At 36.7% G+C, this 27893-nt stretch overlaps 1 protein-coding gene across 2 annotated transcripts in view; it reads right to left on the reverse strand.

Moving 5' to 3' along the window:
* The window catches only part of astn2 (astrotactin 2), a 325617-nt gene that overhangs the window by 177211 nt on the left and 120513 nt on the right, over nucleotides 1-27893 (reverse strand). For both annotated transcript variants that reach the window (XM_023961099.2, XM_078956323.1), the window contains 2 exons: nucleotides 3743-3850; nucleotides 456-602 (listed from right to left, as the gene is read on the reverse strand). In XM_023961099.2, the coding sequence (XP_023816867.1) occupies nucleotides 456-602; nucleotides 3743-3850 (255 nt within the window). The remainder of the gene's footprint in view (nucleotides 1-455; nucleotides 603-3742; nucleotides 3851-27893) is intronic.

The following is a 27893-nucleotide window of genomic DNA, read 5'->3' on the forward strand; positions in this document are numbered from 1 at the left end:
TTGCAAAGTGTCCAGCAGTGATCTAATATGTTTGTGCAAAATGTATTATCAGTGGATTTAGGAGCAATTACATGGTGGAATATTGAGCTGGTCTTGTTGTTCAACATGCTTCAAAATGGTCCTTTTGATTGAACAGAACGCTTGCACAGCTTTTGGTCTCCTGGAATAAACCTTTTATGTAAGGAGCTCATTGGAAAAAATAAATAAATAAAAAAAATCAAAATCAAATTCTAAAGGTGGAGCCTGACTACAACTTTATATTCCAAACTGCATTTTATAGAACCAAAAGTGTTTGTGAATTTGTTAAGATTTTAAATATAGCAAGTCCACACTGATTACAAATGCACAGAATCATTTACATATTCTTTATGTTTGTAGTAAACCAAAATGCAAAAAAACACTTTGGGGTGTGCAGCTTTTTGTTGAGCATTCAGTCGAGCTCTGAGTACACTTACCATCTGCAATGAAGTGCTCAGGCACATGGAGGGTAACCTTGACAGTGAGGGGGCAGGAATCCTGCGTAGCATAGACAATGGCAATGACACATGTGCTGATGGTAATCAGCGTCAGGGTGACCTTATTTAGGGGACTGTGAGAGTGGCCTGAAGGAAGAGAAAAGAAGAGAAAGGTAAGAAAAATGAAAGGGTACAACAAACCCCTTCTTTTATTAAGTGTCTCTTTAACAAGAGATAATGATGAAATGTGTGTTTGCATATATATATATATATATATATATATATATATATATATATATATATATATATAGCAGGGCGAGAAAGAAATGATACTACATCCTTTGAGCCATTTTTACTCCTCGACAATGCAGTTGATTATATTTCTGATGCATCAATCTGACCCAGATTTTAGCTTGGCCTGGACACATAAAGGCTGCTATAATCATTCAGCATTTTGATGTATGATCTTACAGTCATTGGCAGGGTTACAGATTCATTGTTTTGTTTGCCCTTTGGCTCTGTCAGGGCTCCCATTTCCAAGCTAGGATATGGGAAATGAAATTAGCTGCTTAACCCCTGTCTGCTGACATCCATCATTGGACAGGAGTTGGCATGGACTAAAGGAGGCTTACGGGAACAGGAGAATATGTACCTACATGGAATCACTCCGCTGTTTCAACCAAGAATGTGTATATTTAAACAGACCTATTAGCAAAATAATACAACATTTCAATTTCTGCAGACTAAATGATATGCATGGTTTGCTTGTAGAGAAATACCTACACTGTCCCCGGTGCCTATGCACGTGTTTTGAAAGTCAGTTGAGACAGTAAAGCTATTACCGCTCTCGTGTTTTATGACATGAAACAATTTCATGAGGAATGAAATGGATAATTTCATAAGTGACTTATGCAAGAGGGGGTTTACGTGAGAATACAAATATTTTATAGGGTGAGAATTAAACTTTGGCTGACCCTGAAAAAAAAACAAAGATCTTACTTACCGGTACAAGTTATGCAACATGCTTATTATTTTGGAATTCATAGGAAACAAAAGATACAATTTCACAGTTTTTTTTATTTTGTAACCCTTGTGCTATCCTAGGCACTTGAACATTGGGAGTTGGGTCATCTAGACCCACTAGACAGTGCGCTGAAGCTTTTTTCTTCAATGATTTGTGATCTTCACTGGTGTCCATGGATTACATGAAATCTTTCCACCTTTATCCACCTTTGTCATGGCAGGGAGAACACGTCAATGTAAGGGTGGGGTCATCTAAGATAGCACAAGGGTTAAATTTATTTGATTTGAAATGGTTTATTTCAAGCAATCAATGCAAGAATAATGCACAAAACAACACAATTTGCAGTTTTACATTTATACAGAGACATATCAAACATAGGATAATTTTATGTTTCACTTTTAAGTTATTTGTGTTCACGATGAAAAACAGGAGGCTGGAGAAAACTCAACATGAATTTGGAGTTGGGGTCATCAAGCCCAAGGTGAACCCACCAGAACACAACAAAGTTTCACTGATGAATCCAGCCGGGCTTTCTACCTCCATAGGAACAGAGCAGCTAATCCCTCAGGGGTCAGGGTGGTGTCAGTGGGCTTCAGAATGGGCTCGTCAATTACTGTAAAAGCTTACTGAGTGGGACAGAGGATGTATGCTCACGAAGCCACTTGCATTATGGGCACAAAATGAATGTGAGCACACATATGGGGTGCAACAGACACTTTTAGTCTGTTTTATTCAAACTTGATCCAATGAGGATTTGGCTGGTGAGGTCTGAATATAAAATCCAACACTTTTGTGAATAAAAGACTACAAAACTTTACATGTGAAGAGTCCAAGCAAAACAAACTCTGACTTTATGAATGACGACAGTTTAAAGAAAACAAAACAACAACAAAAATGGAGCCAGGTACTGAGTAATCACTGACGAGCCAATTATATGAGGAACTAGGTCCCAGTTTACGAACAATAGTCAGGGGAAATGACTCACAGTTTTGGTACATTTGATAGAAAATGGTAAATGTCAATGTGAAACAGCTAAATGTCCAAAAACACTGCAGCTTTTATTCAAAATGAGTTCATCCGCCTATTTTTTGAAGAAAAAAAAACATTAATAAGTGAAATTAAAAAAATGAAACAATGGGTCAATAAACCGGCCGTTTGTTTATCCAATTGTTACTATCCACATTTAAAGAAAGGTTTAAACTGAAGCTAAAGATTTAATATGTCTTCAAGCCTAAAAAGCATCTTTATTAAAATACAGAGGCGGCCTTTTAAATGATCTATTTTTTTGCGTCAATATTCAGCTATCAACCATCTTCACATCAGTGATGACTGACAGCAAACCCACATTTTTAAAACGCCTTCATTTGCATCTGACAGACATTTACCACATGCATCTTTGACTTTGAAATATTTGCTTTTTGAAGACCTTAAAATAACTCAAACATTAACCATATGACTTATTTTATTATTATTTTTTTCCATCCAGGATCAATTTTCGACTGACATATCTGTTATTTAAAGCAGCCTTTAAGTGGATTTTGTGGTAAAATGGCTGGTTTAAGACCAGAGCCATCTTAAAAAAGAATTGATGCTTAGTGAAGTCTAAGCAAAGTAAGTAAAAAGGAAAACTCTTTTTCTTTTCTTGCTTTTTTTACATCACTTTATTGAGACCCAAGTTGAGAGACTAAGTGATCCATTTTTCTGCAGGTCACACACACACAAAAAGCAAAAATCCACATTTATTAGATCCTTTATTCTCAAATATCAACCCATAGGAAGAAAGGGGAGTTATTCCATTCAGCTGACTTCAACACAGAACCTCCATTTACATCAGATCATATATCTGGTTTGAGTGTCATTGGGCTGAGCTATGAAACAGCACTTTAAACCCCACAGGGAGTGTGCACGACTCCTTTACACTTCCAGCTATGCTGACAATTCCAGAAATGACTAGCCTCATTTCCCTCTGCTAGGAACCTTATATGCCATTATTTCCCTTCATATTAAGCTAGGGTAAGTGTCAACATGTTCTCACCCCCAACTCATCAAATAATGAAGCTTGGCCAGAGGCTTTTTGCTTAAAAAATGTGGACGTCCTTCGATTTCAAGCACGATCTATAATGTGAAATGAGGTTTTTCTTTTTTTTTATTCGTTGTAGCTCTCCCAGAAGTGTGCTTTGGAAAAGAGGCTCCCCTCTTATTTATGTTAATGTGTTTAAAATATCTTCCCAAGATGAAAATGTTCAATTGCATTTCTCCTCACCTTTGCTGCGTCTTCGCCCTCTGTGTTGCTCTGTGTAAAACTTTGTTTGATTGTCGTCTTCAGGCTCTGACCCCGATCCCCCTTGTGGACTGAACACATGTCCAGTTGCTGGGAGAGACATAAAAAAAATGAAAAAACACAATAAACAACAAGGAAAAAAGAAAAATGATTTCATTACAATCAACCATTCAATGGTTGCAGCCTGTTTTTGATGCGTAACAATTGCTTTCTACAGAGCTGGAGACATGAGAGATGATCCAAATTTTGCTCACTTAACTGTAAAAAGGAAAGGAAGAAAAAAAGATGCTATAATTACAGTGTATTCAATGACAGAATTGCAAGTTGTCAACATACCAATTTTCCCACAGTTGTCTTGTCCATCCCAGTTTAATCTGAAGGCCATTTTTTCAGTAAAATTCTATTTTGCTCTAAAGAATGAGTTATCATCTGGGGAGGAGACTTTTTTTTTCTTTTTTTCCTACAACCATGTCTGTGTCTGGAGATTTAACAAGACAAATGTTATAAGAGGCTTTGTTTGCGCTAGCATGCCAATGTCGAGCACACAAAACACACAGCCACCAACAATGGCTACCTCCAAGTGGTAATTAGCGTGAGCCTCCATACTGTTACAACCCTGGATAATAAATAAATCATTCAAAATACACGCTGGCAGCTACAAATGCATCCTCAGCTTGGCAATAAAGCTTATTTTATTTCACATCTCTATTATAGTTTGGATGTGTCAGAGAAAATACCCTTTTCCTAACAAGATCGCGCCAGTTTCCTCATGTTTATACATATGTGATCTCTTAAGAGCCCACAGGATCACAGAGATTACACTTCATAATCTTCGGACGTGCAAAGGGAATAAAGACGGCAAGGAAAAATCAATGCTGTTCTTGTGGCTATGAAGGAGTGCTCAGTGAGGGACCGCTTCACCACTTCAGAGAAAATGAAAACGGCTAAAAAAAATACAGCAACACATCCGTGCAGTCGCTGTTAACACCAACGCTTTTTGGAACATTAGGTAAAAAAAACAAAATAAAGTACACACATCTCATTTAAGTCATTCAGAGGCAGGATTCTAAAGTGTACCAAGAAAGTAAATATACCATGCTACTAAATTTAATTATTACAATTTTGCAAATTGAAGTTAAACGAACGCTCAATAGTAGAGTAGCATTTTTCTTTTTTTCTTTTTTAAGTTGGCACACAGGACTAAAATACGACGGACTATTAGGGCCACCAAAAAAAAAAAAAAAGCCACCAAAAAAAAAAAAAAGTAAAATTACGAGTTTTTATCTCGTAAATTTAGGAGATAAAAACTCGTAAATTTAGGAGAAAAAACTCGTAATTTTACAAGATTTTAAGTCGTAAATTTATGAGAAAAAAACTCGTAAATTTACGATATTAAGTGGAAGTGAGCATGCAGAGCAGCAGGTGAACGCCGCGCAGCAACAGAGCAGACCGACTAAACTTTGTTGAAAAGGTGAGCTGAATGAGCTTGAACGTTCCAAATATCTGGAAGCTCATTTGTTTGATTTACAATTTATTAAAGTTTTATTTATTGATGTTTGGTTTGCAGGATCTCTGCAGCCGGATGAAGCCATCGGTGTCCCTGCAGCTTTCCACTTCAATCCTTTCTTCCTCCACCAAAAGCAAGATCTCTACGTTTGTGTGACGCTTCCGTCTGAGGAGGAGGATCACTTTTTTTGGCATTTTCAACGTTCTAATGCTAATATAATAGACTATTTTCATTCATCTTTGTTGTTTGATGATATAACGGGACGTTTACTTCCGCATTGGTGTTCGGATCTGATGACAGGTTCATGACGTAAGGTGACAGATGAACTTCAGGGTTTATGAATGAAAAGGAGAATAAAAGCTGCAATGATCCTCTGCACCCAAATGTGTCTCTGAGCTCCTTATTTTACATATGAAACTCCGCTTTACTGACACTGAACCCCGGAAAACCGGGTCCACTGACAATAATCTGATTTTGAGTCGCCAAAGGTTCAGAATCTCTTTGTTTTAAACCTATAATAAACCTGGAAATAAAGCTTCACAAAAGGCTCCAAATCTTTCATCTTCAAGCGATGCTCCGATGAACGGACAACTTCGGTGTTTTCTCTTTGTTAATCTATGACTTTTTTCTCGTAAATTTACGAGATTTTATCTCGTTTAACTTGTTCGTTTATCTTGTTTAACTTTGTAACAAAGTTTTGGTGTCTCCCTGAAGGGAGCAACAGCGAGTGGACAGATGATGGATGAAGTTTGTTGAAAGATCTGCCTTTTTTACTATATTCTGTATAAAACCAAATAGATGAATGGAATGCCTGCATGCCTGTGACTGCTGCTGTTGCACACCTGCTCATCACAGTGACTTTAATTTGAAGCATCCAGGCTGAGTTCCTGTGCGTTTGTTTGGCACAAAGTGTTGAGATGAAAGCCGCTCTCGTGCAAAATCCCCAAAGAGTTTGACTGAAATGATGCAGGCTGAAAAGTCTGTGAGCATCTGACTTTTGTTTTTTGTTTTTTGGATTGTGTCTGTAGTTTTTTTTATTCCTGTTAACGTTTTTTAGATTTTTGGTAGCTTTTTATTTATGTCTTTAAGGTTCTGTTTCTGCCTCCATCTGGGTAAAGACCACGCCATGATTTCAGTTTCCAATCATCTTAGCTTGAATTGATCCATCAATGTTTTTAAGTGTATGATTCTCAGTCAGTTTTTCTCAGTGCCTTTGCCTTGTGACACTTTCAATTCATCATGGTTCAGGATTTTTTTTATTTATTTGTACTTTTTGTTTAGTGAATTAGTTGGTCTTGCTATGTTTGGGTTCTTCACAACTACTTTTTCTGACATTCTAGGTACTGTAAGGAAAACAGAAAATACATTATGAAAGGATATTGTTTGGTTCTTAACTCTTGTGTTGTGACCCACTACAATGTTTGGCTGTAAAAAAAAAACACCTTGAGCTATTCTTTTCCTACTTTAAATTATAACGACTTTTTCTAAAGAGGATCATCATTAGAAAAAAATGTATAACTTGTTTTTGTTTGTGTTCTCCATAAATCATTTGATCAATTGATATTCAATTGATAATTGATGGAGGGATGGATTGATTGAATTTCCAAAAACAAAAAATCTTAAACAAGATCTTATACCTGGGAAATTAAAGGGAACAGAAAGCAAACATATTGTTCCGAGTGAAAGAAACACTATAAATCGGTGTCAAACAACTCTCAAGATTATCCATTTACTAAACAGGAAGCACACATTTGCAAAAAACAAATACAAGTATTCAATAAAACAACTTTAAAACAGCACGGATAGTGAGTTATGAGAGCACTCAGCACCAAAATGACCCATTCAGGTACCCTTCCTTCTATCTGTGTATTGCAGTTCAGACAGATGAGCCTCATCAGGAGATGAACATCAGGCCCCCAGATTTTTCTTCATATGCAGAGAATACATGGACAGATTCTGTCATCACATAATCTCTGAGGTAAAAAATAAGCACAAGCCATGCATCCTATGGTATTTTGACACGTAACTGAACAACAACCACTTATGAGATTTATAAGGCAGTGTCTCATTACAGCAATTTCCTCTTTATTTTTTGGACATTTCTTCAAATATTAATCATCTAGTTCTCATTTTTTCTATTAGATTTTTTTTTTTAGAATAAAAAATGAATCCTTCGTCGTCTCTTTTTATTGTTTTAAAATCCTTTTTTTTTTCCCTTCCCTATTCATCCCCATTCTTGAAATCTCTTTATTGCCAGTAATAGAGTGACAGGTTCTTTCTTCTTTGTTAGCCTGACACCGTCATAATTCCTGAATAAATGCTGAGTGGGAGTAGTAATATTTTTATGCACTTCATAAATGTTTCACCATGGTTCATCAAAATTTGCCAGCACCATAAAGAGTTCAGACATGATTAAAAGTTTTATTAGGTTTCAGTGAAAATTGTGTACAGAAAGCTGGAGCAGCTCTTTCGGTCTGCTGCACCTAAATGGGTGGAGAGTTGAGTTGAAGTGCTCGAGTCTGGCTGGCTTTGGAAAGTGAAGCTAAGGCAATGTGGTGTAAAATTGCTTCTGAATTTATTCGTCATGTGTGATGCAGAGGGGAAAAAATGCAGGGAGAAGAAGAAAGAATGCAAGCGCAGGCTCACGGTCAGCTTGTGGCTGCTCACATCGCTACTGCCAGACTAAAAACGAAGGAAAATCAGTACTTGTTATATGATGACACGCTCTTGTATTCAAACATGCTGTGCAGGCATTTAGCTGGTTTAAGAACGTCAGTATGCATCTTTAAAGTTTTTTTTTTTTTTGTCAGTAACATCTCTTCAAAGAAAGCTCATTGTCTTTCAAAGAGGAAGAGTAACTCCTTAAGCTTCTCAGTTCTGCAAAGAATTCAAAATTTGATAGCTGTTTAGCTTTCAAAGTACCATACTTACTACTTTTTGACACTTCAATCTTGCCTGAAGAGACTTAGGAAAGGATGATAATAGTATATATATATATATATATATATATATATATATATATATATATATATATATATATACATTTGATGAAAAACAGAAAAAAAAAAAATTCACAATAACCTCTCCTAAGTGTGATTAAACTGATTAGTTGTGGTGTGCAGCGAGGTTATTAATTACATGAAAAGTTACTTCTTTAGAAAGCTTTTGTTTTAAATAAGAATGTTTAATCTAGCAAACTGCCCAGGGATGGGTTAAACCTCAAGTCCAATGAAAGTCAGACCTAAGCCTTTTTTGTTTAATACCAAACATGACACTGAGAAAGAAAAGCAAAATTTAAATTATAAAGTTTAAGAAGCTGCATTATTTTTTTCATCGTAAACCAAAGATTTTAGATGGATAAAAAATGAAAATAATTCCCTCCTTGGAGATATCTTCAGTCTAAACTTCTTTAGTGTCCTTTTTTTAAATTCATCTTTATCAAACTTTGTAATAATAAAGTAGTGGTACGTTCACTCGGCTCACCTGGCTCGGAAAAGTGCATTCGAGCAACCTCTCTCCATGAAAAGTCAATGTAAACGCACATTTCTGAGTATTTACCGATAAGCAAGTTTTTAAGAAAATATTTGGGCTCTGCATACAAAACACACATCAAAAGTTAAAACAGGTGAACTTTGACCAATCAGGGGCTCGGATTTGGCATTTCAAAACACAGGAAGTACCAACGATCTGAAAATTGATCATGGAGGAGTAATAAATAATTCTGGATTGGTCCCAGCCGGAATTATATGATACCAAGTATTTCAAAATTTGGAATAGAACTATGAAAGAAAAAAAACTGAAGCGATATTTACACCGTTACAACATTTCGCACCAAGTTTTTTTTCCAAATGTGAGTACATGCGCTAATATAAGGTAGCGACGGTTCAGAGTGAACACTGAATTCTAAAAGTGTGTTCAAAAACCCACGTTCAGCATGCTCTTGAATGCACCACATACATAGCTTCAGGTGAACACAATGTTCGCTGCTTTAGTTTAAATGTGTTTTTAAAAAAACTACTCCTCATTTCCTGTGAGGCCATAATCTGCTTTTAGGACTTATAATAAGTGAAAAAAACTAGCAGCCTACTAAACATCAAAAAAAAAAAAAAAACTATAAAGGAAATACTTTTTTCCCATTTTTAGTTAAAAATGTATTTTGATTGCAGCTTTTTTTTTTTGCTTATCTGTGCTTATTTGTCTTTGCACTTTTTACAAATATGTCTTTTTTGCTACATCCTGACGTATTAGGCTTAGTGAATCAAGGAATATGGAGTCAACACTCAGTACGGATTTTAATGTCATTTGCATGATCCTCTTTTAAAAAAGACATGCAAAAGCTAAAGGACAGAGTCACATTTTCCTCATCACACGGGACTGTTGACAGTATCACTGTATATGTGTATATAATCCAGATGATAGGAGCATTTGGCTACCAGGCTGGTGATAAATAACACATTGCAAATGAGGTAAAAACTCTGTCAAAATCCAGCCCTCTGGTCTTTTTCATTACATTGCTGTTCGTCCTTCTAAACCACTTTTCTTTTCCATTATCAGTTGGCTTTCCTCAATTTGAACCCGGTTTTCATTAACTAAGCAGTAATACATTGAAAACTCAGTTCCTTTTAAACATTAATGCCAAGAATTCCAAGGCTGAAAACCAGTAGACCTATTGTAGAAAACTGCAGACACATTCATCTCACTATTTGTTTCACAGCCCCACAGTCCAATGCATCCGACTAAACTCCTCTCTCTGTCACCATCTCCTTGGTACCATCTGTTGGAATTTTTCACAAAACATCATAAAAAACACAACTTTGTCTCTATTATTTCACAGTTTCATACATAGCATCACAATCAGACGTTTGGCCTCCTTTATAATATTTACCCCCATAATGTCCATAAATATATAATGTTGCAGTAGTTTAAAGGGAATCCAGACAAAACAGTTACTTTGAGCGTCTTTATTTAGGACTTTTTTGTTCATATTTGAATTTTAAAAGAAAAATACCACATTTGTTGAGATAAACTGCACTGACCTGGGATGAATGTATGGCTTAACATGCCATTACTGTGATGAAGCGTGGCAGCACTAGCTAAGTAGCAGCGATTTCATTCAGGACTCTGCTGGTCAGCTCAGACAGCAGCTGTGCACACGCCTCTTGAACAGCTTCTGAGTTGCCAGGTTGTGGTGACAGATGGGTTGAAATTGAATAGTGTGTGTGGATTATGTGTGTAGATACAGTTTCACAGAAGAACGGCCAATTTGGGTAACTTCAGGAAAAAGGAAAAAAAAAAAGAAACATTAAAAACCCATGCACCCGTGAATGGTGATTATTCATAATAAGGTTGATGTTAATGCATATGGAGGGGCTTAGAGGCGAGGGGGAAAAAGGAGAAAACAACAAAAAACTGAGGAAAAATTTGTGGGGAGATCAATGTTTGCATATATTTTCCAAGATACAAAGTTTAATCCCAAATTAATTACAAGCTACAAACAAAGAGAAGAACATTTGAACTCGAACACGTTTACATAAATGTATAAAGGGCAGGTTTGAATAAATAGGAAAAAAAAATGTTTAGGCAAGATGAAGTGAAGTGCTGAAGTGCTAACATTTTTGAGTTTTATTTGAGGGGTTTTGCATACGGATTCATTGGGACAGTTGGTCCCACGACCCAGAAGCTGCTCTGCCTGATTCTACATCTTCATCTTCATCACAAAGTCTAAGTATAAACCAGCCGCAAACGTTTGACAGAGAATGAAGATTCAACCAAAAAAGGTTGCTGACCTGCCAACGATGTTTCTGTTCTGAAGTAACTGGTTAAAGGGGGATAAAGGGGGAATTAGACAGGGAGCTGTTAAGAAACCAGAACAGAATAAATCGGGATCTATGTAAAAAACAAAATATCAAAAAAGTTTTTGCTGCTACAGATGATCTGAGTAATGTTGCTTTTGTTGAATTTTTGCAAATCAGAAACAACATCAACAAATCAACAGTTTTCCTTCCCCAAATCCCTGTCATCTGCAAAAAAAAAAAAAAAGGTTTATTTTTGAATTTTCATAGTAGTATTTTAATGTGAAAAAATGTTAGCTTTTTTAGAAACCGGAATACAAAAAGTATAAAACACCAACTACGAACCAGTTTGGACCGGTCCGTGAAAACATTGTCTGACATTAAACCGGTCCGCGGCCTGAAAATGGTTGGGGACCACTGGCATAAAAGACAATTACAAATTGTGATGATTTGTGATTTAGAAAGAACTTCATAAAAAAAATACATTTGCACACTGATCCTTTGTGATCTTAATGCTTTATTCAACCATCCTATATCCTGCATTATCCTGTCTTCTTTTGCAAGACTGAGTTTATTTTGGAATCAGCCTTAGGTGGTGGAGGAGGTGGTGGATTTGTGGCTATTCTCTTGGCCTCTAAACTGACTGCCAGGCATCATAACACCAGGGTTAAGCCACCCAGTATATCTGCATTGGGACAGGCTTCTTTTACAAAACCAGGAAGTGTTTTAAGATGGATAAAGATGGAGAAAGAGGGAATGTGGGGTCTAACCCATGAATAATGTTAGTTGGGAATGGGAAAGTATCATAGGTTCGCCTCCATTCTCACAGCTCCTTCCATGAAAGTCTCCTCTTCTCAGTGTCCCTCTATTGTGACCACTGAGCCTGTGAAACAATCTTTGTGTCTCTGAGTGCCGATTCCTAGTGGCACAGAGCCTCTGTGCTCTGAAGGGGTTGATTTATCCCGTTATAGTCTGTGTTTCACCAGCTGTAAATGACCCAAGATGCCTACCGGACTTCGCCTGCTTGTCAGCAACAGCTGAGTACGCCTTTCTTCCAGGTCAGTGAAGGTTGTCACTCATTTCTTCCAGGTGACATAAAAATGACTGGGTCACAAGACTAGCAAAAGCTCATTTCAATCCTTCTTTAGGAGCACTTGAACTCAACAAGACCAAACATTGGTTATTCCAGGACTCATTTAACATATAGTATCAAGCTGGTAATTCCTTTTATCCACTATATGACAAGAAGTTGATTGGTTGCTCTAACTTTCTGATGTTAGAGAGTGGGATATGAAACACTGTCAATGTCCACATTTGATGTGAGAGAAGCTTAAATCTACTGGACAGAAAGATCTTTTCCATGGTATTTGAGGTGCTGTTTCTATTTTGGGCTATGCATACTGTGGCTTTAAGCAAAGCAGCGATCTGTCTATTTTGGCAAAGGCTTTTTGTTGATGTATTGCTCTGCCAGCTTCCCTTTCGTGCAGACACTCCTGGATTTGCTGGGCATTATTTTCATAGAAGCATACAAGGATCAGCGACAAACTATTCTAATGACTAATGCTCTCCTAGGAACTTTTGATGAAATTTGTAACTAGCATACATGGGGTTGGCTTTGGGTGTGATGTACTCTGTGTACTTGTAGCTTTTAGCTTCTGCTCTTTTAAGGCTCTATGTGTTGAAAACATCACATCTTTTGTCCACAATTTATAAAAAGGATATAGTTGCACTCATCTGCTTCATGCTTTATCCATAAAAAGCCAATAGTCACTCTGCACGTTTTCAGAACTGGCAGGTTTGATGAATCCCAGTACATCCTCAGAGTAGGAACCAAATAGAACTACATATTTATACTATGACACCACGTAATGTTCTTTGTTTTATAATGAGCTTGGTTATAAAATTATTAACTTGGAGACATTTTTTCTCATCTTAAATTTTCCTGCATACTTTATTGGGGCTTATTTCCTTGTGGTTTGGTATGTAAACATTTGGAACAATCCCAAGTCAGCTTGGGTTTTTGACCAGAAGAACACACTAGACACACAGGTAGCAATGTACTGAAAGCAGGCAGTAAAATATTGAAAGATCATTGAACAGAAGGGGGAAAAGTAGTTAAATAGTACAAAAGCAGATCTTGGTCGTTACTGAACCATTTAGGTCTGCATAGCAGTTTTGGCCAAGAGTGATCCCCAACTCACACCGAAGCAGCAACAGCAGCACACAACAACAGCATTATGGCAGATGCAAGCGAGCTGCTTTCTGGTTAAATTAATAGACTCCAACGACATTAAAGTGGTGTTTTACAAATGGCTTGCTGCAGCACAATGCTCAACTTTTATCAGGGTTTTATTTTTCCAACATACTTTCATTAACCAGCCAAGCTACAGTCGGTTAAACACGGGAAATAGACTCTGGGTGTTAAAATAAAATTCTGCAACACAGCAGTGTTGTGAACTTTGCAAATCAAGGAGTTCAGTTTATTCTTAAAATCAGGTAACTTCAGTATACTTTATGACACTTTTTTCTAGGTCAGAGTAGCTTTTTCAGTGTTAATTTAGGGGAAGAATTTTAGTTTATGGCATTCAAAAGTTCTAGACCTACATATGGAGTTAATCTCAAAGGTTGGTCATGTGGAACAACAGTACAAAGCTAAAAATTGGAAACAAATGTAATTGAACTCTGATTAACATTTGTCCCTTTCTTTAATCTTCTGAATATGGAATATTTTCAAAAAATGTTTAGCTACAGTGCATGACAAGCATTATCAGCACATGTAAACCTTTAGAAAAAACAGGAGGGTAGGTTTTTATACAGTCTATTTACACAGGCATCAATCAATACATGTGTGAAGGAGGGAAAGCTGAAAGAGGAAGAAGGTCACATGTTAGAATTATACTAAGGAATTTCCAAGAACTTATAAAATAAAAACATGTTAGTAGATTTGTTGATTTGTTCCTACTGACATGACGTGAATAATGAGAGGTGTTTTGTTCTGCACTCAGATTTACTACATGCATGTTTCTGAATGCAACGTTTGTGGCTCTCAGAGCAAGACAGATCGCTTTAACATGCACTTACATGTCAGCTTAACTGTTCACTACTGTGAAAATGTAGTCTATGCATTTCGAGAAGTAGATAGTGTGTCTGAAATGCATGTCTTTGACCGTGTGTTGGGAAGTACATTTAAGTGACAGCAGCACCAGTTAATCCAATCACTGGTACAGATGTGTTCAGCAAGCATGCTTTCTAACTGGCTAACAAAATATTTGCAACTCAAGCCGGATCTAATCTGGCATGTACATTCATGCAAATGTGAATGTATTCGAAATTGTCATTTATAATGCACGCAACATGATCTGAGGGGCTGTAGCAGCAAGTATGCAAAATCACATTCACTAAGCTTCATTTGTGAGAGGGGGAAAAAAAATGGAAAAACTTAAAAATGAATGTGTGTGAGCAAACACCTATTTGCGATGCAGATGCCTCTGTATAAATGCAGACTTGCATCATTTGAATGTGCGGTTTGGAGAATTTTGTGCATGTTTGAAGGTCAGGCAGAATAAAGTGAGTAATAGGGCTCTTAAATTGGAAACAAGGACAGGCACCGAGTGGTGGGGTCAGGATGAGGTAGAACGGCCCGAGGCGTGTTATGCTGTGCCAGACAAACAGATTTAGTTCTGTAAAAGCAGAGAATCAGAGGGATCGAGGGGAATCCGGGGGCAAACTGATATATTTTCTGCCTTGCACTCTCTGTTGTTTTATCTTAAGCATGCTAGAAAACACGTACATGTAATACAAATCTTGTTTTTTTCCAGATTTTTATCTTGTTTAAAGTCTTGTCTTGACACTTGTTTGACACAATATAAAGCTTTATTATTTAGCTGAATTAAAAAAAAAAAACTAAAAAAAACTATCCATTCTTTATCTTTGGCATAGTCAATCTCCAAAGCACAGATGACAAGACAGTTAACTGTAGCAACTGCCAGAAAAGATGGATGAAAGTTGCTCAGTATTCAGAGGGAATGATAGCTATTTGCCAAGAGCTGAAGAAAAATTGTGGATCAAAGCCAGTTAAAAAAAGGCGAGCAGGGGTCCCACGAGTCCAATATGATACTGAAAGGGTCTACGATGCCCGCATCATATTTCAAAATGCAAAACAGATGATCACAAAACCTGTCATGGGATATTTTTTCTCTTGCAGCTACTCAGACAACACAATAATAAGCAAATATATATTTCTAAAAGCAAGCATGCTTTATTTTTAAAGCCATCCAAAAATAGTTTATTGATCTGGCCATTTCTTATCAAAGACTAAACTAACTAAAAATCAATACAGTGATCCAAACAGCATCAAAAATAATTATTAGGTTAAAGACTGGTCAAAATTGTTGCTTTTATTTGACAGAAGTCTCTTTTAAAACCTAAATTCAAAAAAAAAATTGCATGACCTTTTATGTTATCTAGTATTTAAAAACAATGATAAAGGCTCTGACTATTAGGGACACGGGCTCATCTACACCACTCACAGTAAGTTAGGGATATTGTGAAAAATGTCATATGCAGTGTTAATTTCACTTAACAGGTTTGGGAGACAATTGTATTGGGGTGAGAGACACACCTCATTTTGTGTTTTCCACACAATAGTCTCACTGTGTACATTGTGTCTTACTTAATGCGGCCAAAACCATAAAAATATAGGGAAAAACCTTTTATAATAAGGCATCATTTCAGCATTCTGTGAGTATAAACAGTTAAATGTTGTTGGTAAGTCATTCCAAGTTCAGCATTCAGCCATGAACACAGGACGTCGCTTAACGGATGAGCAGCACCACCTGACCATAGCGTACCTTTGGGTTGGTAGTAGGCAGTCAGTTGTTGGAGGTGAACTTAGTGAGTCTCAAAGTGTCGGATTTATATTAAGACACAGAACTACTGGCAGAATTTGTGAAAGATCCAGGAATGAAGACCAATTTAGTTATTATAGATGGCCCAGTCATTACAGCGTCTTACCTCAAAGGTGTCACAGAACCATCATCATCCCCCAATTCCACCAGCATACCTCCACCCTCCTGTTCATGGATGACAATGCTCCACCACATGGTGGAGCATTGGTGGAGTGCCTCATGGTCTGCAATGTCCTCTGACCTGAACCCCATACGCCACAGCTGGGACCAGCCGAAGCAAAGATTAAAGGACATACAGTTCTACCAGGTGACATGTAGCACTTGCAGAAGAGTGGAACACATTGCCCCAGAACAACATCATGAAGTTAGTGAGGGGCATAGGATGTTACTGTTAAGCTGTCATTGCAGCAATGGTGGAAATCCCCACAACTGTCGTGGTCAATTTTTGTTATTTTGAGCTATCTTTATTATTGTCTTCATTTTTAGGGTTACTAGATTTCTAACTAATGAAAATTTTGTTTATTGTCATTCATTATTCTGCATATCTTTGCAGAACCAAATCCCTAACTTTTTGTGAGTAGCACATTTCTCCTTAGCATTTATGACTGCCAATGCACTGTTAAAGCTGTTGCAGACACAATCTCAATTTAAATCGACAGCTTAAACGGGTGGGCACCAATCAATTAAAAGTGAGATGAATGCCTTAAAAAGGTGGGATGTTAATAAGACATCATTTTTGTGTCTAAAAGGCAAATCGGCATGTTTCATGAGACGATTTGGGGATTTTAAACATGTGGGTGCATGAAAGGTGTGGCAGGATATTATGAGAGTTATGAAAGTCATTTTAGATGCAAGCCTGTGGCGGTTGTATGTTGTCTCACCTTTTAACAAGCAGCATTTGAAGTGGCAAACAGTAGCTTTCAGCCATGATGATGATTAAAACATTAAAATATACAAAGTTATTAAAAAATCAACTTTTACCAAAATTATGATTAGTGGAAAATATTCATTACACATTCCACTTTAGCTCGCTTTGATGATTTTAAACTGTTCTGCCGCTTCTACGTTGGAATTAAAGTCTGAGTTTAGAAGCACTTCAGGATACAGCAGCAAAGCAAAGAAAACACATGCAGAGTCTGAGATTCTCAGCTGGAAAGATAGTTGTGCAGCTCAACACTTCTGACAGGCAGTAAAAACACTTTGTACTCAGAAATTTGTCAAATTGCGGAAAAGGCATTAACTTTAATGCAGAGGCAGAAAAAATGTAAACAGATGATCATAGTCTATCATCACATCTGATGTTCTGAAAGATTTTCCAACCTTCCCCCCTCCCCCAATCTTTAATAGTTTGAAAAAATCTTAAATGCTTTTACTATTAAAGATTAAACACACTTTGCTTTGCTCTTTTTTTTTTAATTTCACAGCCTTATGTCTCACGCTGTTTGCCATATGCTTGAAATCAGCACCTTTAATTATGAAAGAGTGGCAGCTACCCCATCTGAGCTGCAGATGAGTGGCAGATGTAGCCCAGTGGGTAGAGCATGTGTGCCAGTCACACTGCTCCATATCCGAGGTTTCATTCCTGGTTCCGCGACCGCATGTCAAAAACATCAGGGAAGACACAAACTTTGCAAACGTTCGACTTGTTTCTTTTTTTTCCACTATTCTTTGGTTTGAAATACATAAAGATTCCCAAACCATTTATTTTGTTCAAAACTTAAACTAAAGACTAATAATAAATAATAATAAAAATTGAAATTTAATTTAAGTGGTGGCTATTAAAATCGCCAAACTCCTGTCATCTCAAGTTAGACATAGGGATAATTTAAATAAAAAGGGCAATCCATGATTATCAAAACTGCAAATAAAAGGTAAAAAAACATAAAAAGAATAAAAACTTTCATGGTTACATTAAATAGCCCTTGCAACTGCTCAATTAATACACTCTACATTCTCCGGTGACCTCTGGCACAACAAGGCATTTTCATTAACAGGACATTGGACATTTTCTCTTTTTTGGATCATTCTCTGTACACCGTAGAAATGGCTGTGCGTGAGAATCCTAGTAGATCAGCAGTTTCTGAAATACTCAATCTGGTCCGTCTGGCACCAACAACTATTAAAGTCTCTTAATTCTCCTTTTTTCCCCTTTCTAATGCTCGGTTGAAATGCAGAGATCGTCTTGACCATGCCATAGCTGATTAGAAATGTGTGTAAACCCATGCACACTCACATTCACACCTAGGGACATATTAGTGGGAGGAAGCCAGAGTCCCCGGAGAAAACTCACACATGCACAGGGAGAACAGAAAGGTGTTCTCTAGGCCCCGCAGCCGGTACTTGAACCGGGGGCCTTCTTGCTGTGAGCCAAGAAAATCAAAACTCTGGTGGCTGCTTCTGCACAGGAAAGGAATCTGGGAAAAAATAAAGCTTCAGTTAAATGACATCATCAGAAAACAAACACAATTCCAAAAACAAAGACTTCTACTCAAAAGATTTCAATATTCTAATACATCTATCAAATTTCCAGCTAATCAGCTTAAAAGAAAAAGAAAAAGAAAAATCAACAATTACATATTGACCAGACAGGAAATCTCACTCATGGCCCAGTCAAAATAAATAATGCCTTTCAAGATTTTCATAAAAATGTATTCACATCTCAGATCAATCCATCAGAACAAAGCATCAACTCATTTCTTAATAATGAAATCAGTAATATAAGCAAAAACACTCAATACCAGTCAAATCAGGCAATATCAAATATCTAGGTATTTATTTCTCCCACAAAATGAAAATTTTGCCAAAGGTTAACTTTCTCTTTTGGATGATCCCCACACAATCACACGATCCCCACTTAAAGTGGTTTAAAACATCAAACTCATATCAAGCTTCTAATAGAGCAATAAACCTGCAAGAATTAGTCTATAAACTTTAAAATCTGCAAAAAGCTGTGGAGTCCTAGAATTACCTAACTTCCACAAGTACGTTCCTGCAAATAGATTACAATACATCTTAAAATAGTTTCAAAACAATCCAGAAACCAACTTACGGTTGTACTTGGAACAGGCGTTATGCGGAAAGATCAACCTGTTAGATCTACCATTTATCAGCAAAACAATATAAAACAGGACTGCTTTCAAAGTAGTAATATAAATGCCTCCTCGCTTTTATCATGCAAAATGACACCCGTCTAACATTTCAATTCTGATAACAAAATGGGATGCAGACTTGAGCATCAGCACAGATCAAAGCTTCTGGTCAGAAATTTGTCTAAACAGCTTTAAACTGACAAAAATTCCAAACTTGCAACAAATCCAATTCAAAACTCTTCACAGAATTTTACTATACTGGACATAGGATATACAAGATGGGTCTCAGTAACTCAGACATTTGTGAGCACTGCGAAAGCAATTCATCCATGCATGTACTGTGGTTCTGTACACCTGTAAAGGCTCTCTGGCAACAGGTATGTGCTGATCTATCATTTTGGCTTAATGTTTCAATCACAACTTCACTGTCAGTTTGTCTGCTTGGTGACATGAGTGCTATCAATCCAGAGGGAGGATTAGCAGCTATAGTTTACATAACTCTTTGTATGGCAAAAAAAAACAAAAAAACAGTTTTACTAAACTGGAAAAACAAGAAAACATTTAATGTAAGTCAATACAGGAATCTTAAAAAAAAGTAAAAAAAGAAATTAATAAAGGGAAACTTGGCTGGTGAAGGAAGACCAACAGTGTCTATCGCTTAAACTTTGTGTGCAGATCAAGACGAATGTATTCGCACGTTGTGCTCACATGTGGACTCATACACTCAGTCTGTTCAAGTTCATCTGAACGACCTCTGAAAAGTGAAGGATCACCTCAGCAGCTGCGTCCCCAAAGCTCTTCACAGACAGGAGGAAGAGGTGTGACTGACACGCTGTTCTTAATCTCTTTCACTCACCTTTCAATAGCCCAATAAATATTGTTCCTCATCATTAGCTGTGAAAAATTGAAGGACTCTCCTTTGGACTTCAGCCATGTTGTTTAGGGAAAAACCGGCTGGAGCAAAACAGACTGCCTCTTCACAGAAGCATTGATGCTTTTTTTTTTTTTGTTTTTGTTTTTTTAAATCTTGTGAATTAAAATTAGACCTTGTACTTCCCTCTGTACTCAGAGTTTCCAAGTTACTGCCTAATTATGAAAACAAGAAACATTATTTGCTTGTTTTATCTTTGATGTTACAGTCGTGAATAAAAGAGCACATTTTATTTCCGTAGCTAGATTTTTTTATTTTTTTTTTGCATTTTGGTTTTAGTTTGTGTTGTTTTTGCTGTTTTCTTTGCAGCTGCATAGTGGTGCAGTAGCGTCTCACAGTGAGAAGGTCATAGTTCAAATCCCGGCTTTGTCCTTTTTGCGTGCAGTTTGCATGTTGTCCCCGTGCATGTGTGGTAGTTCTTTTCTGGGAACTCCCACTTTCCACAGACCAAAAGCATTTTTTTATAGGTTGACTGATTAGTCTAATTGTCCCTGTGTGAGTGTGTATTGGTGTTTGGCCTACAGGCTGGCGACTTGTCCACGGAGTACCCCACTTTCGCCCAAAACCAGTCAGGTTAGAATCTGTTTGGCAACCCCGCGACCCCTAAAGGGATAAAGTGTGTTAAAAGAATGGATGGATAGATGTTTTCTTTGCAACACATCAAAGTGTAGCAGTTCCGGTTCAACTGTGCAGACTTATGTTGAGCTTCAGTCTAAACCCCAGCAGAAGCTGTACTGGAAGGACTATTTCCCTGCTGTACTGACATAGAATAAATATTTTCAATCAACCACAAGGAATTTAATTAGCATAAAAGATTTGTTTTAATGGAATTGGGGATAAAATACATTTTTCCAAAAAACATTTAGTGAAATGAACCCCGTATTTTCTTCTTGACTTTAGTTTAGAGGGACAGGAATAATCAGCTAGGAACCCATGCCCTTTTTCTTATTTCTCAAAGTATCAAAGCTTTAGGAAGAATAATTTTTGTTTTTGTTTTGTGCATGGTTTGGCCTGGAGTGTCACTAATACTCCGGTGCAAATTTATATGTTTTTTTTTTTTTTTAAATAAATAGCAACAACCGCCAGAGGGAACTGCAGGTGTGTGTATCAGTATATGCTACTCAATAACTGTGTTTACATGGACAAAAGTAATCGGAAAGAACGCCTGATCGGAGAAAAATGTGTCATGTAAACACCGTTTGAAATTGTCTGCCCTGATCAGACCCTTTCGAATCAAAATTTCTTTCCGATCGAAATTGGTGGGTTATGCCGATCGTTGATCCGATCGTTGTGCATGTAAACGGTTCATTCCTATCGTGTGTCACTAAAATAATAAAATCATGTTTAGAAGATCGTCTCGTATATTACCGAGCTGCTTCATACATGTATATGGCAACTCAGTTTGTTTAAAATGGGACTCATTTTCTCTTCCGGTATTTTCAACACTACTGCGCATGCCCAAATAATTCATTCCGACTGAAAGTGTGACCATGTGAACGTTCGTTCTAATCGGAAAAAGTTTTTCTGATCCCATGTACACGGTTGAATTTTAATCTGACCATTGATCCGATCAAGATATTTTGCGCATGTAACCGCAGCTATTTGCACTAGTTTGTCTGAGGTGCGCCTCCCTTACATTGTGGAAAAGGGGTTTGTCCTGGTACCCCTATGTCCAATAGCTAACCCAAAACTTAGGCAAGCAGATCCCATGCCCTCTCTCTTTATACTGAGTCCTTGTAAAATGCTTGTTTTGTATCTTAATTGAAGCTATGTTTTTGTACTTTCAAAATTTAACTTTCATTGTCCACGCAAAAAAAGATAACAGTATTATCTGTGGTGTTTTTGTGCGTTATCATCTCAATTATAAAAATAACTTTTTTATGAATTTCTGCTTTGAAAGTACAACAAGGATTTTATTTGGAAACTCTGACCTGTTTCCTCTTTCTCCAGCTTTTGCCACTAAATTGATGCGTCAACGGATTGGAAATAGAACTCTTGCGTACAGTTTGCGCTGCATTGCACAAAGGTGGACATCAGACGTGGACATGGCAGAGATGATATAAACATTCTGATTGATTAATGAACATTTTAATATTTGAGTGAGACAGACCACAGATGGTCCAGTGTAAATCAGCCTTTATGCCGTGCTTTGCAGGAATTTGCCAAAACGACATAGGATCAAAAATTCAACGTATTTATGCATTTAGTGATTTGAATTGATATAAAGAGTTTAGTTGACTTGTTAGCATATTGTATATGCTATGGTTCCTCATGTTGAGCCAATATACTAGAATCCTCACATGTTTCAAGGTAAATAAGCATCAATGTGTAATGGTAGTGAAGCATGCATATATTCAGTCTATAATTGTTATCTATTCCGTTTTTAGCATTTGCCTCTCAAGATGAAATGTCTTTTATTTATTTATTTATTTATTTATTTATTTATTTATTTATTTATTTATTTATTTATTTATTTATTTATTTATTTATTTATTTATTTATTTATTTATTCCAAAAAGCACAACCTATTCTCATGTGAGACTTATACTCCAGTGTTTTCATTTTAGACTTATACAATGGACTGACTTATAGTCCAATAATATACAAGTACAAGTTAGTCACCATCTATATATGATGATTTGATCGTTCTACTGTGTAATCAAACAGTGAAGTGATAGATGTGAATGGCAGCACTATACATATGTTTAAGGATGTTTTGACTGAGATCAATGCAGCTCAGTTTTCCAATAATAATAAGTCTTTGCGTGTTTTCTTTTTTAAACATCATCTTAATTATATCTTTTGGACTATACAGAGATCTGAATACTTCTACTGCTTAAACTTGTTGTTCGCTTTCTCTTTGTTTTGACAGAAAGTGCTGAGTTGCATCATTAAAAAGTATTTTAAGTCGGCTGTTGACAGCATTCTCTGTAAATGCATCAACTATTTAATTTCATGCTTCAGAAGAGCAATATAAACCCACATACACACACATAAACAGAAAATCAAAGGTTAAACTTGGACAAGCGAGCTCAAGTCATCAAAGCTGCAGGACCAAGACTTCTCCGCCAAGAAAGTTCAATCGCTGTTGCTCTGGAACAGAATAAAATGTTTTTATGTTTTATTCTAACATTATATAATTGTGATGAGCATCTTCTGGTGACTTTGGTTGAATTCAAGAATATATTACTGATGAACATCCGGCCTTTGCATTACAGATGAAAGCATTCTTCGTCTTCCTGAGATTAACATACAGCTAGGAAACTAATATCAAATTGACACACACTGACCAATCCTATTCTCAAATATTTATAATTATCGTATTCAGAGTTACAAACAGTTTGGTGTTTTTTTTCTTTTGTTTTATTGCATAATGTTGTAGAGCTTTTAAATCATTTGCTTTCACATGGGTCTTTTGACTTTCTCTTGCGGTATTGGATAGTCAATTAAAAGGTTTTCTCCTATTTCTTAGCTATTCCTATGAATATGTATTTGTATAATTTGGATCACTGTTTTGTTGTACGGTCCAGTTGTAAGCATGCATTACCAGATAGACTGGTAATTTCCAAAATATTCAGTTACACAGATGAGTTTCTTACTAATCCATCAGGCCCAATTCTCTTACAATTTTTGGCATGTTATCAATTGTAGTGATTGGTTGAGATGTGACAATTTCCTGTTTTTAATAAGTAAATATGGTTTACAGTCCAGTTACAAGTAGCAAGAGGGGTGTACTTGATCTCCTCATGAGGCAGGGATGTGTTGGCTGTGTAACCTCACATATCTGTCAGACATGAATTTTGGGGGTTTGATAGATTTCGACATTGACTGTCGGGGTAAGAGTTGGCTGACTAGAACAGGTCAGATGTCAGTGAGAATTTATATTCAGGAAAAGCATCTGCTGGTGCTTGAGGTGAAGGTGCATATGAGCAGGAACATCAACTGATGGATGAGCTTTGCAGTGGCAGAGTGACTTTTTGTGCCCTGATATCGAGCACACTCATGATTTACTTAGACATGCCTCATTTTCATGCAGCCGTGCCCACTAGTGTGAAGACAACTGACTGCTGCTTGGTAACAAGGCAGCAGGATGAACACAGAAAATAGTCACAGTGTCAGTGTGAAATAAGAAAACCTTTATCCTGTATTACAGAGTGGACCTTTTGGAGAAAAGAAAAAAAACTGTTGCATCAACACAGGTTTGGATATTCAAAAGACCACCAAAACATCACGTCACTTGCACCATGATTTGGAGAAGGTTTAACCAAAATTTCTAAATATACTCCTCATTTAACATTATTCTATTCTCCTATTAGTGGTTACTTGAGCATGCGTCGTAAAAAATTGAAAGAAAATTCAATTTCATTTGGAATCAAGATGTATTTTAAACCCTTTGATAGAAACATTTGCTGAAAACATTGTGATGCTATGTAGATAGTATCAACTACATTATGATCGCTGATTTCAGGTTTTTGCTCACAACAATGTTAGTTTAAGATGCAAAGGTATGGACATAAATGTTTAGGAAAAAATACTTTATTTACTCACTGTCTCATATTTGACATACACATTTTTAACTTGGTGTAACTAGAATTATAAAAAAAAATAATTTCCGAATTTTGCATTATTATAATGCATCAAGGAGTCATTAAAACAATGAAAGCATTATATGAGGTTTTTTCTGCAATAAAGCTTTATAAGAGTGTTTTGGGATTTTATGGAAGCACCCAATTTGAAATGGCCAGGAAAAACCCGTCTACTGCCCCTAGTGGAATGATGATAGAGCAGAAAACATGGACCAAATTTTATACAGAGGCTTTTTAAGCAAATCTTTTTAAGAAAATAAGATTTGTCGTAATACCTGTAGCAAATAAGATACATTGTGGTAGAATTAACACAGAACCCAAAAAAGCGACCCCTACTCCAACTGTGCAACAACAGAACCAAAATCGTTGTAACTGGTGAGACTCCTTATGGACAAAGCATGTAGCAAGTAAGAGGTGTGGCAGGAAAAAAGAAATTTTTCTTTCAGAGTGAAAATAACGGAGAACAAACTTGTGTGAATGCTTATGTTTCCAGTATACGACTTGTGCGTCCTCTCCACTGCGATGATTTGAGATGTACAATCCCAATCTACTAGAACATTTTTAAATGTGTTCAGCAAATACATAAAAAAGCTTTAAGAGCCAAACTTGCCTTTCACCTGCTTTTTAACCATCTATTGATAAACTCAACACAGTTTGGGCACATACACACTGGTTTTGTTGTACCAGTTGCGTGAGCAGACAGTCTGTCCTCAAAGGCCATCGCCATCAGAAGGCCAACTAAATGTTTTCAGCAAACATGAACATGAGAAGCAGTTGGTTCATCTAGAATCCTATTTGCAAATACTTGTTGATATATTTTATAATAAAGCCAGGGAAACTTTGCACCTCACTCATACCCAGCTTTCATCAGAACATTGTGCTTATAGTGATGCAGAATTTGTTCTGCAGGTGAAAGCTATAATTTTTTTCACCACTCCAATGAACATTGTGTATTTGGTGTTTTTAACATGTTCTTGTGGCATTTTACTGATGATGGAGGGCATATAATAAGACAGTTTAGCTCAAAATTTCAATTTTGAGTAGTTCTTTAATTCAAATCCTTGTGAATCAGGTGCACAAACAGTCAGGCGCACAACTTTGAAGATTATATTATATCGCTTCTAACTCCTGCTACTCCGCAGAAACTATATCTTCGAAAAAGACAGGTTTTGATTTTGTCTAAAAACAGCATAATCCTAATTAAAAGACCACTAGGAATGCTTTTACAATAGATCAAAAGATGATTGGAGTGGGACTTTAAATACATTCTGCAAATGCAAACCTTTTTCAACAGTGGCTTTTAGCAGTGCTCTGCTGAGTAAATGCAATCATATTTTGACGTTAAATGTACACTATCATCACTGTGTGCCAATACAATGAATAAATAATAATATTAATGGTAAACTGTCAAAAATAGGCAGCAACGCTAACATGTGGAGCGAGGGATTTTTTATTTTGGAAATAATCTATTTTTTTGGCAATAATTTGTACCTCAACAGTTGAATTTATTGTAACAGTAAAAATACATTTTTTTTCACCACAACTTTGAGTATCACTGAGAAAAACACAACTTGTTCAGATGGGTACCCAGATAACAAAGTGCAGAATCTTTTCTTTTTTTTTTTTTTTTTTTCCTTCTCCTTCTTGTTCTGTCTGGCTCTTTCCCATACAAAACAGAATTACTGTTTCAGCCTGGCAGTACATCAGCTGTATGGTCTGTTGTTGTGTGGAGATGCCCCAGGGCTGCAGACCAACAGCTGTAATCACTGTGTTTGGTCTGCAGCAAAGATTGAAGACCGCTGAAAGCCGAGCTGAGCACAAAATGAAGAATGGAGCACAACCTCTCTTTTTTCCTCCTTCCTTCTTTCCACCCTCCCTTCCCCCGTTTAAACATGCGGACACGCAAAAATACACACAAGACAGCGTGGACTATTACTTTCATGTGCTACTTCAAAGCATCAATTAAAAAAGGAGACAACCTAAATAATAACCACAAGGTTATCCTTGTCGTAATGAGCCAAAGTACTCGTTCTGACACATCAAAACAGTACCACCGCTTCTAGCCAGCCCGTGGAAAAGCATTAACAGCACAGCGGGGATTTGAATTTGCAGAAGTGCAAATAAGGGAACGTGTTTTTGAAGACAGAAGCCTAATGTACTTTGACTTCAAAACGTAACTGGGATGCTTCCAAAGCAAAACAATGTGCTTTACATATAACTAAATTAGTTTTCCAAACAGACATATGCAAGACTTCAAGAGAAACTCACAAATGACGCATATCTACAGAACACTGAATGTGCGTCTCAAGCTTTAAACAGGTCTTAAAGGTCCAGGTGTGACATTACAGCAAACAACCTTGGAGAAACTGCACCACACAATGAAAGCTCATGTCTTTTTATATGCCGGATCATTAGGACCAGGGTGCGACAGCATATCAAGACGGAAGCAGACCAACAGCATTCTTGAATGCATTGTGGAAAAAAATCTGCCATGAGGTGGGAAACCAACTTGTTCTTTAACAGAAGTACAACAAGAGGCAAGTAACTGGGTAGTTCAGTGGGTTTGCTGTCAATATTTTTTTTACACAAGCAGATTTACAAACTGAGCAGCATTAAGGTTCAAATACAGTTGCGCTTTCTTTATAGAGTGATATTTCTGCCACCACGTTGCACACAAAATGTTCTAAGTTGCAAATGAAAATATTAAATATTAGCTTTTCAATATTTTTATTTTGCTTTCAAATTGTTTTTTGCTTTCAAAATATAATTTTATTTTTGCTTTCAAAAACTTCTTTTGCGTTTGCAAAACACAAGCTTTCGCATGTGTTGTGTCAAATCTCGCTTTTTTTCCTATCTTTAATTTTGCTGACTACTCTGAGCGCGACTTGGCATGATATAACTGCCACCACCAAAAAACGTTTTCGCTTGTGTTGTGTGTCATCTCACTTTTTCAAATCTTTGATTTTCCTGAGTTAAATTTCTGTTTAGCGTGACAAAGCTGCCATCAAACAGCTACTGATTGGTCCAGATTCTTACCCATCAGGTGTCTTTGTCTCATATTGCCGGTGCTTGGAGGCAGACATGGACTTTGTGTCGGTTCTGTTTGAACGGGATTCTGCCGTTTTCAACCATTTCATCCAAAAAAAAAAAAAAATGTTGAAAGCCCAAAAAAATTTGAAAGCAAAATAAAAATAATTGAAAAGCAAATATTTAATATTTTTATTTGCAACTTAGAAATGGTGTGTGCAACGTGGGGGCAGAAATATCACACCATATTTATTATGAAACACTACAGCGTGTTCCAAAATATTTTGCAAAAAT

Source organism: Oryzias latipes, chromosome 12 (assembly GCF_053564925.1).
Source record: "Oryzias latipes strain Hd-rR chromosome 12, Olatipes_Hd-rR_3.1".
Taxonomy (NCBI): domain Eukaryota; kingdom Metazoa; phylum Chordata; class Actinopteri; order Beloniformes; family Adrianichthyidae; genus Oryzias; species Oryzias latipes.